This window comes from Mastigoproctus giganteus, chromosome 4 (assembly GCF_048544385.1).
Source record: "Mastigoproctus giganteus isolate SK-2022 chromosome 4, ASM4854438v1, whole genome shotgun sequence".
Classification (NCBI taxonomy): Eukaryota; Metazoa; Arthropoda; class Arachnida; order Uropygi; family Thelyphonidae; genus Mastigoproctus; species Mastigoproctus giganteus.
The window spans coordinates 96,360,727-96,375,699 of NC_143578.1; the positions used below are offsets into that span (position 1 = coordinate 96,360,727).

A 14,973-nucleotide genomic window follows, 5' to 3' on the forward strand; every position below is an offset into this window, starting at 1 on the left:
ACACTGTTATTTTTTTCACTTGCAGATATCCTATTTTCCTTGAAGTTGCAGATTAAGTGCATTCATGTTGGTGAAAATATCAACTAAATAACTAAGCTGATCTAACCACTTCATGTTGGAAATTCTTTCAATGAGAGCATAGTTCTTTTCAACCAAAAACATCTCAATTTCAGTCCTCAGCTCCAAAAAGTGATTCAGATCATTCCCTCTTGAGAGCCAACGGGTCTCCGCATAGAAAACAAGGTTCTTATGTAATTAATCAGTTTCAGAATACAAGGTTCTGAAAAGTCTTGTGTTTAAAGCACCTGCCTTGATTAAGTTCACTATGGTAATGATGTTTTTCATGACTTCCTCTAGTTCAGGAACAAGACCTTTGACGGCCAGAGATTGGCGGTGAATCATACGTGTTGACAGAATTTTGGGGTTCCATTGCTTTGCACAAGTTATAAAGCCTGAACACTGATCCAACATTGAGGGAGCACCATCACTGTTAATCTTTACACAGGAAATCCACGTTAAATCTTCTTCGCTAAAAAATGCATGAATAGCATGGAATGTGTCAATTCCTTTACATGTGGTTTTCAAAGGGTTGCAGCAAAGATGATCTTGTTCAATCATGGTTTCAAACTTATAACGGACATAGACCATCAACTGCGAGTCATTGGAAACATCCATGGTTTCGTCCAGTTGAATAGCAAACTTACCACTCCGAATGATACGACGAATGAGTTCTGCCTTTATGTCTCCAGCAATGATTTCAAGTTTGCGACTAACGGTATTATTGGACAATGGTACTTCTGCCACTTTTCGTGCTTGGTCAGACCCACATATTATTTTGTTGATGCAAATAGCACTGGCTGGATGAGCGTTTCCCCTATTTTGTGTGGCATCTTTGATTTTGCAATCAGGTAAGCCACTTCAAAGCTTGCTTTTCCCCGCATCCTTTTGATTAATTGCTTTGGAATCCTTGTTAGTAAGTCACTGCTTCTTTATAATCCCTTCTAAACATTGAAAATATGATGAAGGCTTGGATGTTTCTGCTTCATAAGGTCTTGGAGCTTACTCTTTTTCAATGACTCATTGGATAGGATGGCAGAGCACACAACACATTTTGGTTTCATGACACCCTTGTCTTCGATATAGGTGAAACCTAGCTCAATGAAGTATGGCATATAAGGACATTTGGTAGCACTCATTCTGGGTAAGAAAAAAGATGAAAATTAGGATCTGAATATTCATATTATTTTAAATAAACTAAAAATAATATAATGAAAATTACCTTTTCCAAATGTGTACGATACGATTTATAAACACAGCCAGTGCGATACATACCTCACACCACCACAGCTAGCAACACACTGCACCTAAAGTTTAGACTAGACTCACTCACTTTAGTTTAGGGGGAGAGGTACGTGTAGATGTATTTTGTCAATTCTCCACGTGCATGGGAGCACAGCAAAAATGATTGAATCTAATAACAAGCATATGGCATATTTGTTAAATAGCAAATAAATACTTGTTAGGCTGTTTTAGAGTATTGGTGCACACTGACTGATCACATTCTTCAGAGTACTTCTTCTTCTACACTTTTACGGTAAATTTTAATGTGTATTCCGAAGTGTGTCATTACCCAAAGAAAAACCATGTTTATCCAATTTTGGGTAATTTACCCAGGTTTGGGAAGCACTGTTTTAAACCATGCCTAATTAGTTACACAGTTTGCAACTATGGTAGTTCCAAACCATCTTCATACTTTAAAGTTTTGTCATTTTATTTTATTACAGCATTTTCAATTACTTTAAAATCATTTCTGCTATTAATATTAGAGTAAATTTATATAAATTGTATGTTTAATTTAAGCCTTTCCAATTCTGATAATGTGTATTTTTAATAATTACATCTCTCAGTTAAAGTACATGATATTTTTTCCCTAAGCTTATGTGACATAAACTTTGCTTTCCTGTATTATTCAACAATAATAACAAAGTACATTCAAGAAGTAGCTCACAAATTTGACCTTCAAAAAGCTGAAGGTTGGGTCATTTTAAGCAGGAGGAAAACAGGAGATTTTTGGTCAATACAAGTAAAAAAACAAGAGATTTTTTGCAAAAGGGAGGAGTTCTTTACAAAAAACAAAAGGAAAACAGGAGGTTTTCAGGAAAAGCAGGGGGTTTATTAAAGTCCACACTGCACAAAAAAATAAATTTCAATGACAGCATAGATATTTTATATTAAAATACACATACAGGATTATTCAGCAGTACAGGATGCTTTCAAACATTAGCTTACCTAAGGCTTTTCTGTCTATGAATTTCTGTTAGGCCTCAACTAATTTCCATTGCCTCCAAGAAAGGCGGAAGACTTGGCTACAAGGAGCATTTCTAAAAGAAAGATAATATCTACAGATAATAATATAATTGCCAGAAAGATAATATCTACACTCTTTGTTTTTTTTTTAATTCTGACCTGACTGAATTTGTTATATTTCATACTTCCTTGTACCCTTGTCAGTTCCCCAATCAAAGATCACCACAAATCAATTCTTTCTTCTTTCATAATGGTGTCTGGTAGAGTTCACACACTAAAACTGACAGAACTAACCTAACCTTGAGGAAAGACGGTTGTAGGATAGATATGCGGAAGTTTGCCTTTAGCCAGCGGGTGGTTGATTGCTGGAACAAACTTCCATCTGTCGTTGAAGTTGATAGCTTAAATAGATTCAAGGAAGAACTTGACAAACATTTGGAGGGAGTGAATGGGTAAATAAGGGATTTTTTTTTTTTGGCTGATGCTATATAAGCTTGCTTTCTTGCATCATGTGCCTTTGCTAACTAATGCTAACTAACATTGCAAAACATATGTTACTTTATCTTCAATGATGCCAAGAAATACTCAAAATTTGTCCACAAAAAATCACAAATTTGAAAATGATGCACTGCCAATTGATAAAATTTGTGCTACCTCATTATTTATAAGAACATCACTTTTTAAATGGGAACTTGTGTGCCACATATTCACATGCAGCAATAAAGTACTTCCTCAAAGAACAAAATAATGGAATATTTCCCCATTGTTTTAGACTGTCATGACCTTGGCAGAGAAATGCCCATAACTAAGTTAGAATCATCCTTCTGGTTTAATGTTATGATAATCAACTTCCAAAATAGAAGCAGAATTTACAAACTGTTAGTAAAATAAATCTGCAAATAACATTCTTCAATATATCTATTACTATTAAGTAATGACTTCAGTGCCTGGATGTGAGGTACACTGGATTGAGCAGGTATGTTTGGATTCTCAAATGTTGGCATAACATTTAAAAGACATAAGCAAATTGCTTTATTCAAGCCAGAGGAGAGAAGCATGAACAGACTTTCTGCACAAGCAAAAATAACATGCCTATCAGCTTGTTTGGCCTGTTCAGGACTGCTTTTACCAGAAGTTTGCAATTCAGAAGTTCATTATCTTGAGTTATTCAATTTGTCTTTCAAAACATTTGGATCGTGATTTGAACATGAGTCAGTGAAATTCACATTAGCAATTACTTCTACTTTTCAATTTGGTAACTAAAAAATGCTCATATGATTTTTCTAACCTCTTCTTTAAATAGACTTGTCAAACACTGCCACAGTGCCTCTCAGTCTGGTTACACATTTAACTAAAGACAGCCAAAGTGGTAGATTTAACCAATAACCAGATAGATTTAACCAATTTAAGCTGGCATGCATCAGTTTAAATTGATTAAATCTATCTTTCCTTTTATCACTTCTTTCTGGGGCGCCTCCATAGCCAGGTGAGAAGGAGCAGCAGTGTGTAGCACATGCTTCTTGATTAGACCGGGGTTCGAGCCCGTCACCACCAAATACGGAGGATGCGGAAAGGTCAGGGAATGACCACCGCATATCCCGGAGCAATATGGCCTTAGTTGCTAATGCTCCTAAAAACCAAATAACAACAACAACTTCTTTCTGGATAGTAGTATATTTCTACCAAATATTCATCCATTTTCACAGGAAGATATGCAGCTCCCTTTTAAGCATGCAAATTAAGATGACAGCCCAGTCTATTAGCCAAATGCTCAATCTCCTCTTTCAATGCCCTTCGTACCCCAATTTTAGGCCTGCCATAAAGTTTAGTGTGGCCCTCCCTGAAAACCAAAAAAAATCGGTAAAAATAAAAAATCCTTAAAAATTTCCCTGGAAACAGCAAATATGCTAATACCATTTTACCTCTATTCACTGCAGTTTTGCTTGTGCTGTGCAGCTAGGTAACAATAAACATGCTTTGTGTAAAAAAAATTATTGTTCGTAGACATAGTAAATTTTATCATAAACATAACTAAAAAAAACTTACATTTTCTCTCAATTAAATTTTTTTCTGTTTCGGACAGGAGGGCAGTGGGCCCCCTTTCTGGTTGTGGGCCTCAAAGCACCGCACTGGCATAGTTACACCACTGGAGGGACACCTCAAATGTTGAACACTGAACATTTGAGTTATCATCCTGTTCACAGAGCTATGTTTGGTTTTTAGTACCTTCAATCTATTTTTTTCATTACATTAAAATGAACTACTTTTTTTAAAAATATTTTATTAATTAAACTAAACATACCCCGAGTGCTATAAGCAAGATAAATGTAGTATTAACATAATAATAATGCAGTATTTGCTGAAATTTATTGATGCCTGCCATGTAGAACACGCACACATAAAAAGACACTATATCAGCAAGGAAAACCAATAAACAAATTGATTTCCATGCCTGTTGGCAAAAATAATTAATGAAAGTAAATACAGTTATAGTGGGCTCAGAACAACAACTGGACAGTGGAGGATTTGAAAAATGTTGCTTGGTCTGATAAATCCCAGTCCTGTTGTTTCATGCTGATGAGAGGACCAGAATACAGCAAAAAGGGCATGAGTCCATGGATCCACTGCCAAGTGTGAAAATGAAAGCAACTGGTGGTGTAATAGCATGGGGTGTTTTCTTGGTGCACAGAGCCTCTTAATACAAATAGAGAAACATTTGGATGCCACAGGTTATCTATTTACCCCCAGGAGCTCATATCTGGTGAGTATGGGCTTGGTACACCCAGGGTCTTGTGAGCTGGATATCATCATTTTTCTCTATTTTGATGATTCATTCTCTCTCTCTCTCTCTCTCTCTCTCTCTCTCTCTCTCTCTCTCTCTCAGGGTACTCAAAATTTTTTTTGGCTGGTGCAGCATAAGCCTCAGGCTTCCTTGCCCCATATTGGCTAATAATAATAATAATAATAATAATAAATTGTTTCCAATTTCTATTCCTTCATGGCTTCAGTGTATCTATCTACAAATATTTCTTCCAACAGGACTGCAACCATGTACCATGTCACAAGGCCAGAATTGTTGCATAGAATGAGTTCCAGAAACATGAGAATGAATTCAGCCTTCTGCAGTGGCCTCCTCAGCCACCAAATCTCAATCCAATTGAGCATTTGTGGGATGAACTCTTCTGATTAGAAATCTACAACCAATGTGCAACAACTGTACAAGGCAAATGTGAAACTGCACTTTGAATTCTGTGTCTAAGTATGGAGGCCGTACCTGAAATAAATAACTATGGGAAGCAACTGAGTGAATTTGGACCAGCATTCCTATAGTATGATTTCCCATCTTGTTGAGTTCATGTTATGATAAATGAATTCAGGCATCGCTGAGGGCTAAAAGAGGGACCAGCTTGCTATTAAGTAGGTGTGCCTAATAAAGTGGCCACTTAGTGTTCATTTTAAACTCTTTATCAGGTGATATGAATGTGATTTGATGATTAATGCATTGAAAAACCCATTGAAAGTGGTTATCAATGGGCACTGCTCTTCTTGTACTGATGTTATTAGTGAAGCCTCTAGAATTCAGTGCTGGGCCCATTGTTGTTCTCGATATTTATTTAATGAAGCCATATCGTGCTTAACATCTAAGTTTGCAGAAGAAAAATACAAAGGTTGACAAGATGATTAATGATAGTAATCAGGGTGTGCTACTGAAAGAAGATACAGAAAAAAATCCCCAGGGGCTCACATCTGGTGTGTATGGGCTTGGCACACCCAGGGGCCTGAGCTGGATATCATCATTCTTCTCTTCCTTGGTGATTCCTTTCTACTTCTCTCTCTCTCTCTGGGTAACCCAGGAATGTTTTTTTTTTTTTTGGCTAGTGCAGCATAAGCCTCAGGCTTCCTTGCACCATTTGGCTGATAATAATAATAATAATAAAATTAAGCATATATATAGGCTCAGAAGTGGTAATTGAAGAATATAAAGTCAGGGTGCTCCATGTGGGTAGCAGTAATCCCAGAATAACAACATACCAAATGAGTGGTGCCACATTCAAGGTACTGGACACAAAAGGAAAAAAAAAAAAAAAAAACAGCAGTCAAACATGAAGCTCTCCAAGCAATGCAGTTCATGGTGTTCTGTTAATGACATACACAAACTTTGCCAGCAGGGATAAGTAGCTGATCATTCCATTGCATGAAGCAATGATTAGGCCACATCTTGAATTATTGCATACAGGACCAAAAGCCTCATTTTAGGGAGGATGTAGATCTGTTCAAATTGGTTCAGAGAAGAGCAATGAGATTACTGAGTGGAACAAAAGGATACACTTACCAAGAAAGACTTCAGTTCTGAAAATTGTAGCATATGAAAAGTAGGCACCTGCAAGGAGATCTGATTGAGGTACTTAAGGCTTTGTATTGTATTGTACCTTTACTCTTGCTGAGACAACATACATGAGGGGACATAAATTTAAATTGAGGAAGAATGGAAGGACAGACATGTGGAAATTCTTTCAGCCAGTGGGTAGCTGGAATAAACTTGCCTCTGGTGTTGTTCTGGAAGTGGTAGTTGGAATAAATTTCTGAATAGGTAATATGGAAGTGATTTTTTTTTTTTTTTTTTTTTTTTGCGATGCTGTATAAGTTTGCTTTCTAATATCATTGGCCACTACTAATACTAAATACAGGCAACTCTCAGTTTACAAACGATTTCTGTTCCAAGAATTGTTCGTTATACGTTTTGTTTGTTATGTGTATCTTGCATTCCTGAGCTTTTACGATATGTATTATATACGTTAGCAGCCATTTCAAAGCATTAAAATCATGTACTAAACATCAAATGGTCTATACAATATGTTTTATTAAAATGTATGTATGCGTTATGGTTTATCGTACATGATACTTAATGTAAAATAAAATAAGGAAAGAATAAAAAAACAAGATATCGTACTTGTTAATTTTAATTAAAAACATAAATAGTTACAAAATAGAAATAAAGAAAATGAGTACTAACATAATATATGTACTGTACATACATATGTATTCAACTTTTACTCATCAATATCTTCATCAGAGTTCAATATTTTCCACATAAGTGACACTAGGTGCAGATGGGAGGGTGTCTGATAATGAATAAACAGCTGGGTTTTCCACTTTTTTAAAATATGTTTTTATAGAAGACTGCACAATTAGTTTCTTTTTTTCTTCAAAAATCTCACTGTAGCATGCTAGACAGTCGTTGTTGTTGTTGTTATTTGGTTTTTAGGAGCATTAGCAACTAAGGCCATATTGCTCCGGGGGATATGCGGTGGTCATTCCCTGACCTTTCTGCATCCTCCGTATTTGGTGGTCACGGGCTCGAACCCCAGTCTAATCAAGAAGCGTGTGCTATGCACTGCTGCTCCTGCCCACCTGGCTACAGAGGCACCCATCTCTAGACAGTCATAAACGCCTCTTTTCACTTTTGCAATTCTTTCCATATTTGCATCTTCTTCTTCAAAGACTGCCAACCCCTGAAAAATTGATTTAAAAGCTGCAGCCATTTTCTGCCTTGTAAATGTTCTGGGAGGCTATGGAATATCATATTCTTCTGTTACTTCAGAATTTAGATGTCTCTATTTCAATTATTTCATCGGTTGTTAATTCCTCAAAATGCGAGTCCAAAAGCTCTCTCACATCATCAGTCACATCAAGGTCGAGGTCTGTTTTAATGCCCAGTTCAACAATTTCTTCAGTCACGGGTTCTACTGGCTCCTCAAAATCACTTCAATTATTCACAAACTGTGGACACAAGTTTTTCCACACACCACTTTTAGTTTCATTAACCAAGAACAGTTCAGTATAATTATCATAGGCTAAGGTAAAGAAAGCCTGCACGAGAAGCACGCAAAAGTGCGATGAAATTTACCAGTAAAAGTACTTTGCCATAACGGCATTTGTATTGTTGCTCGCTCGGTAAACAGATGGTGGGTGTTATCGGTCTGGAGTAGAAGTTGAATCCCACAGGGAGCTTGAAACCCTCCCGAAGTGGAGGGGGTAACCTGACCTTTTTTCTTTAGAATCACTAATTGAATCACGAACAGAGTCATATTGGAAGTTCTGGCATCATAAAAAATGCTCATAACGTAGTTTCACTGGTAAACTTTTTCGAAAATTGCCTTGCTTCTCGTGTGGGCTTCCTTTGTCTTTTTTTTTTTCTTAATAAACAATTTATCTACTAGTCCACCAGTGATTCAAAAAAAAAAAAAACATCGGTTACACTCTCCACTTTGGGAGGGTTTCAATCTCCCATGGGATTCAATTTCTACTCTGGACCAATAACACCCACCGCCTGTTTACTGAGCGAGCAACAATACAAATGCTGTTACGGGCAAAGTACTTTTACCGGTAAACTTCATCGAACTTTTGCATGCTTCTCGTGCAGGCTTTCTTTACCTTAGCCATCAAACATTCGTAAACCGAGAGTTGCCTGTACATGTATTTTTTGATTTCCACATATGTATAGAATTTTATACTAAAAAACCCTAACAGCCTGCCACATTGTAGCTTAATGAGATTATCTCATAATCAGCTGTGTGTCTACATTAGAACAGTATCAAAACCGTCTGATACTATTCCAAGCCTGCTGTGCACACTGGAACAGATGGCATTAGTGGAAAGTTACTGCTATGGATCCAGGGATGGTTGAGTGGGTGCAGACAGAGTGATTCAATGGGAAAATTTTGAGTATTAGTAAGTTTCATTATCATAGAGTGTATATCACTCTGATTTTATCCTTTATTTAATTTATTCTTAATCAGTATTGCTTTCTTAATATAAATAATGAGTTTTAAGCAACAGTTCTAAGTGTTCTAGCTGTTTTTGTTGAAAGGAATTGGAAGAGTTATGATGAAAATGATGAAAGTTATATTTTCATGATCAGTTATTATTGTGTTTATTACATACAGTATATAAATAATATATTAAATAATTTGGTATGTAAATATTCTATAAATGACATTATTTATCATTTAACTAAACATCACAAATCAAAGATACTTAGCACCATGTTTATAAACAAAAATTATAGTTAACTGGAACTTAAATAACCATAACTTATTTGTCTGTTATGGTTTTCAAAAAAAAAATCAGAATCCTGGTGAAAAATGTAGCCATGTTTGTGTTAACATTAAAGGAGAAAGTGGATATGCATAGAATATTAGAAAAAGGAGAAAACTGTTATGTGGCTTGTGAATGGGGTATGATCTGGGCTCTTCAATGATTTAAAAATAAAAAAAAATCGTAATTGGTAATAAGTTTTCAGTTATAAGAGGTTTGTTTGTTTGTTTGTTATTTGGTTTTTAGGAGCATTAGCAACTAAGGCCATATTACTCCATGAATATGCGGTGGTCATTCCTGACCTTTCCGCATCCTCCGAATTTGGTGGTGACGGGGCTCTAACCCCGGTCTAATTAAGAAGCTTGTGCTACGCACTGCTGCTCCTTCCCACTTGGCTACGGAAGCGCCTTATAAGAGGTGTGAAAAGAAGTGTTATTTTAAAATTAAGTCAAAAGAAATAAAATGTAGCGTACATATTGGTGTGATGTGACTAGGGAGTTTTTATTTCACATTATGGCATTTCATTGTATAGTATAGATAAAAAGAGTAATGCTCCTATAACTGGAAAATTCATGCAAACAGCATCCCCCAATCCCTATAGACGTTGGATAACTGGGCTTATACTGTATATATTTTTGTTTGCTATTTCTGTTTTTTTTTTTCCCTCCAGAACCTCACTTGCTAAAGAATCACATATTGTTCAGTGGTATCAGCACTATTTTAGCAAGCAATTACATTTCTTAAATCATATATAAAAGAATATGCATAAATAAAACTGCTACTGATTACAAACCAAGGATTACAATCAAAAACATAAAACCTGCTTACCATCACATGAAGTTCCATTCCAGCCATCTTCACATTTGGCACTATAACATATGCCAGTTACAGTATCACATGCTGTACTACCTGCACAATGACATTGCTCATCACATGCATTACCATAGCTTCCAGTTGGACATGTTATGTGAGTGGTAATATCTGTTACAAAGCCATCAGTTGCACTTGGGTCTATAAAATAAGAGGGATTATTCTATAGTATCTGCTGTATTTTATCAGTGACATCTGTAAGACAATGTAAGTATTTATAAATTTTGTATTCCATGTCTTATGTATTATAATTTCTAACAAACTTCAGAAACAGTATTATACTGTCACTGGTATGGAGGCCAATTTTAGCCAAAGTTTAAACAATCTGTTAAAACAAACTGCTACTTAATCTTGTAGAACTACAGAACTATTTTAAATTTAGGGAATTGAGCAGATGCCTAGATTAAATGAGGAACAGGGTTTTTTTATTTATTTTTTTAAGAATATTGCTGACTTTAAATTAATTACACAAGTACGTCAAAATAAAACTAATTTATTGAAAAGAACAATGTTTCATATATCAGTTCCATGATAACATGCAAGATAATTAACGAATAACTAAATACAGTTAACTTGTAAATGTATTTAGTTACAAGCCATCATTATAGCTAGTTGTTGTTGTTGTTGTTTGGTTTTTAGGAGCATTAGCAACTAAGGCCATATTGCTCTGGGAATATGCGGTGGTCATTCCCTTGACCTTTCCGCATCCTCCGTATTTGGTGGTGACGGGCTCGAACCCCGGTCTAATCAAGAAGCGTGTGCTACGCACTGCTGCTCCTTCCCACCTGGCTACGGAGACACCTATTATGGCTAGTAACCAGTGAATAATCCTTTACTTCTTATACAGTATATGTTGCACATAATAATGTATGCGTAGATTCATACAGTTATATTTTATTTCTGAAAATGATTTTATTATATTTTTGAAAGCATTAACAATCTCTGCCTACATTTCTATTTACTGTTCAAATGTGGAATTTACTTATGTACATAACCTATAACAGAATACAAGGGAGTCTGTCAAAATTAGATAATGACTTAAAAGGTGGGATGGTGGTTAACAATTAGAACAGTTATGTTGCTCAAATGGATTTAAACCAAGTGCAAGTATAATTTAAAAAATGGCACTAATGTTTAATGCTACCAAATGCAAAGTATCACACTTGGGAAACAGAAACTCCAGGAGTAGTTTATAGATTAAGGGAAGGAATTAAAGGGCATACAGAATGGGAAAGACTTGGGGATTAAGATAGAAAAAAATATGAAGTGCAACATGTAGTGTAAGCAGGCAGCAAGGAAGGCACATGATGTTCTATGATTTATTATTGTATCCAGATTCAGAAGCTGCATTTTAAAGAAAGATCTAGTTGCCTTCTTTGAACCTTCTAGAGATGGTGCAAAGAAGTATTCCAAAAGTACTCCAAAATAAAAGATCAAAGAAAAAATAAAAGTTGAGATCAAATGGTGAATGCCGCTAAGTGACAGCTATGAGCAACTAGAACATTAAAGGCAACCTGATGGGTATAAGGCCTTCAAGGGGATTAATAAAATGAATGAGAGGAACATTCTCAGTGTTAAATGAGATACAAACCAGAGAGCAAACTATAAAATCTTAAGGAGGAACAGCAAACTATAAAATCTTAGGGAGGAACAGCAAACTAGATCTCTTGAAGTTTATCTTCAGGCAGTGTGTAGAGGGACATTGGTGTAAGTTTCCTGCAACTTATTTCTTGCACATTCCAAATCATTTGGTGGAAGAAGGAGAGAGAGAGAGAGAGAGAGAGAGAGAGAGAGAGAGAGAGAGAGAGAGAGAGAGAGAGAGAGAGAGAGAGATTTGTTTAAGGAAGCAAAAAAACTTCTGTCCATCGATTTCTTAAATCAATTACAAATTTAGCAACATATATTAATTTAGATAGCATTAGGACAGAAATATGGCATAGAAATATGGCTTAGCAACATATGTTAATTTAGATGACAATTTGGTCACACATATATGACAAAAAAATGAATATATAAAAAAATATATGAAAATACTGATATTCAAAACAAAACTGAGTTCAGATCAAAACAGGACACAACACAGGTAATACAATTTTGTAACCAATAAATTTTAATTAATGCATTAAACATTAACAACCATAAAACCAGATTTTTTTTTATGTTCTAAGCAAAGTTGTGCAGAGAATAAAAAAAATAATTCCATCTCCAAACCAGATCCATTATTTCATAACAGCATAGTATAGAAGCTCAAGAGAATTCCATATTTTAGGCATCTTTGCATAATTAATGTTTATAGAAGACTGTACACATATATTTGTTATATCTATCTATGCTCTGTTCATTTTAATCCTGAAAAAAACAAATATATGCCATTCACTAAAGCTCTCACTAGTCAGTTGCCAAAACACCACTATATTGCTTAATAACTGGCCAATTAGAGCTTTACTTGATGAAGTGTATTTGTTTATGCAGAATTAGACAGACTACAGTAAGAATTTCATATTCCTATTTCATATTTCTTTTGTTATATTTCTTTAATTTCATTTTATTTTACAGTTTTGTAATTCTGAATCAATATAACTTATTTTCATAATTCCTTGAATAGGGGTTTGCCTTAGTACTTGTAGTTATCTATTACTACAAATATGATCAGTTTTCTAGTTATTTTATTCCACTGGAGTGTGACTGATACCAGCAGTTGTGTTTACAACAGTAAACACAAATGTAACCAATACTAGCACATGTGTTTACAATGGTTCCTCTCAGCCTACTATTCTTCTTCTCCTTCAAACATGGCCAGTCCACTGCTGGATGAAGGTCTCCCCATGTCTCTCCATGCTTATCTTGCCACTACGGCTCCCATTATTACACCATTCTAAAAGTTTCCCAAAAGAGTCAGCAAAGGCATCCGAAGAGAGAGATAATGTTCAGTTTGGTAGTTACGTTTTTTCTTTATGTCCTCAACATACTGAAATCGCTTTCCTCTGAGGGCAGTTTTTACCTTGGGAAAGACGAAGAAGTCCACAGTGATAGATCAGCAGAGTAGGGTGGATAGTTGATCTGTACAATGCCATGTTTCATCAGTAATGTCTTCACAACAAGTGCAGAATGGGGAGGGGACATTATAGTGCAATAAGAACTGGCTGCCTTTCTCTCAAAATTGTGGCATTATCTGGGAAATGCCCTTCAATAGTCTTTGAAGCACCTGTACATAGAATGCAGCATTGACTCTCTCCCCTTCAAGTATAAATTCCTTGTGAATCACACCCAGTTTCTTTTGTTGAAAAACATGATCAGCATCATTTTGATCCTGGACTTCTGTAAATTACACTTTTTTTGGGCTTTGGTAATGATTTTTGATTTTGAAGTCCACTGCATGGTCTGATACTTCATCCCAGGATTGTAAACACCCAATGCTCATCTATAGTGGCAATACAGGTCAAATAAATTCTAAGCTCTCTTTTACTTATTATTTTCATAAAAATTTTATAAACAGATGATAATAATAAGCTTATTGGTTTATAGGTCTCTATTATTATTATTATTATTATCATTGGCCATATGGTGCAAGGAAGTCTGAGGCTTATACTGCACAAGCCAAAAAATAATTTTTTTTAACCCTGGGGGGGGAGAGAGAGAGAGAACAAGGGTCAGAAGTAAAAAGGAATCACCAAGAAAAAGAAGAATGATGATATCCAGCTCAGGACCCTGGGTGTGCCAAGCCCATACTCACCAGATGTGAAACTAGCATTATTCCATGTTTTGGGAATCTGTTAAATACAATTTTTTTTGGTATTTAAGACATTTTATAAAGATTAGTTAGTTGAGCTGCACCCACTTGCTCTCAGTTTCAGAAGTTCAATCAAGAAGAGCATTTGCACTACTCATTCCTCTTAAAACCAATTCAATGTCTAAATCTCTATCTTTCTCCTTGCTGCTCTATGTAAAATTCTCTTTGTCCATTCAAAAATTTTACAGCTGTGTAAAATTCTTGAATTCTTTTGACTATTTATTATCCAGTAGTAAGCTGCTACTTTTTGATCAACAGGTTCACTAATTAAAAAAAATTATTTATATTTTTCATTTCTCTTCCAAACAAAAATGTCTGAATCCAGTATTGGATCAACAAGTACACCAACAAGTACATCAACAAGTACTCAGAGAACTTTATATTTGCCTGCACAATTACCACCAGGTCCTTTTCATTCTCTACCACTGTCAGTGTAGTTCCACAGAGTTGATATGTTGCTCTGGGGTTGCTGCTTCCCATATGTAGTACTTGACATTTGTCAATGTTAAACTCCAGTTGCCACCTCTCAGCCCATCTACTCAACCTTTCCAGATCCTGTTGCAGCAGCATAATGTCAGTAGTGTCCTTAACAACCCTGCCAACTTTTGTATCATCTGCAAACTTGGACATTAAGCTTGATATACCATCATCAATATCATTTATAAATACAGAAAACAATAATGGACCCAATACTGAACCCTGAGGAACTCCACTAATAACATTAGTCCACGATGAACAGTGTCCATTGATTACCACTCTCTGTCTTCTCCCCCTCAACCACCCCTTTATCCATAGCAGCAAATTGCCTACAATGCCACACTGCTCCAATTTGTGAAGCAGTCTTCCATGTGCAACAGTATCAAAAGCCTTTCTAAGATCCAAGTATATAATATCAAAGTTATTCCCTG

The 14,973-nt window shown here is 35.7% G+C and overlaps 1 protein-coding gene across 4 annotated transcripts in view; it reads right to left on the reverse strand.

Annotated features, from left to right (window-relative positions):
- The window catches only part of LOC150086925 (receptor-type tyrosine-protein phosphatase S-like), a 1,004,071-nt gene that overhangs the window by 867,353 nt on the left and 121,745 nt on the right, over window positions 1-14,973 (reverse strand). For all 4 annotated transcript variants that reach the window (XM_090372826.1, XM_090372825.1, XM_090372828.1 and 1 more), the window contains one exon: window positions 10,234-10,416. In XM_090372826.1, coding sequence (XP_090228952.1) covers window positions 10,234-10,416 — 183 coding nt within the window. The remainder of the gene's footprint in view (window positions 1-10,233; window positions 10,417-14,973) is intronic.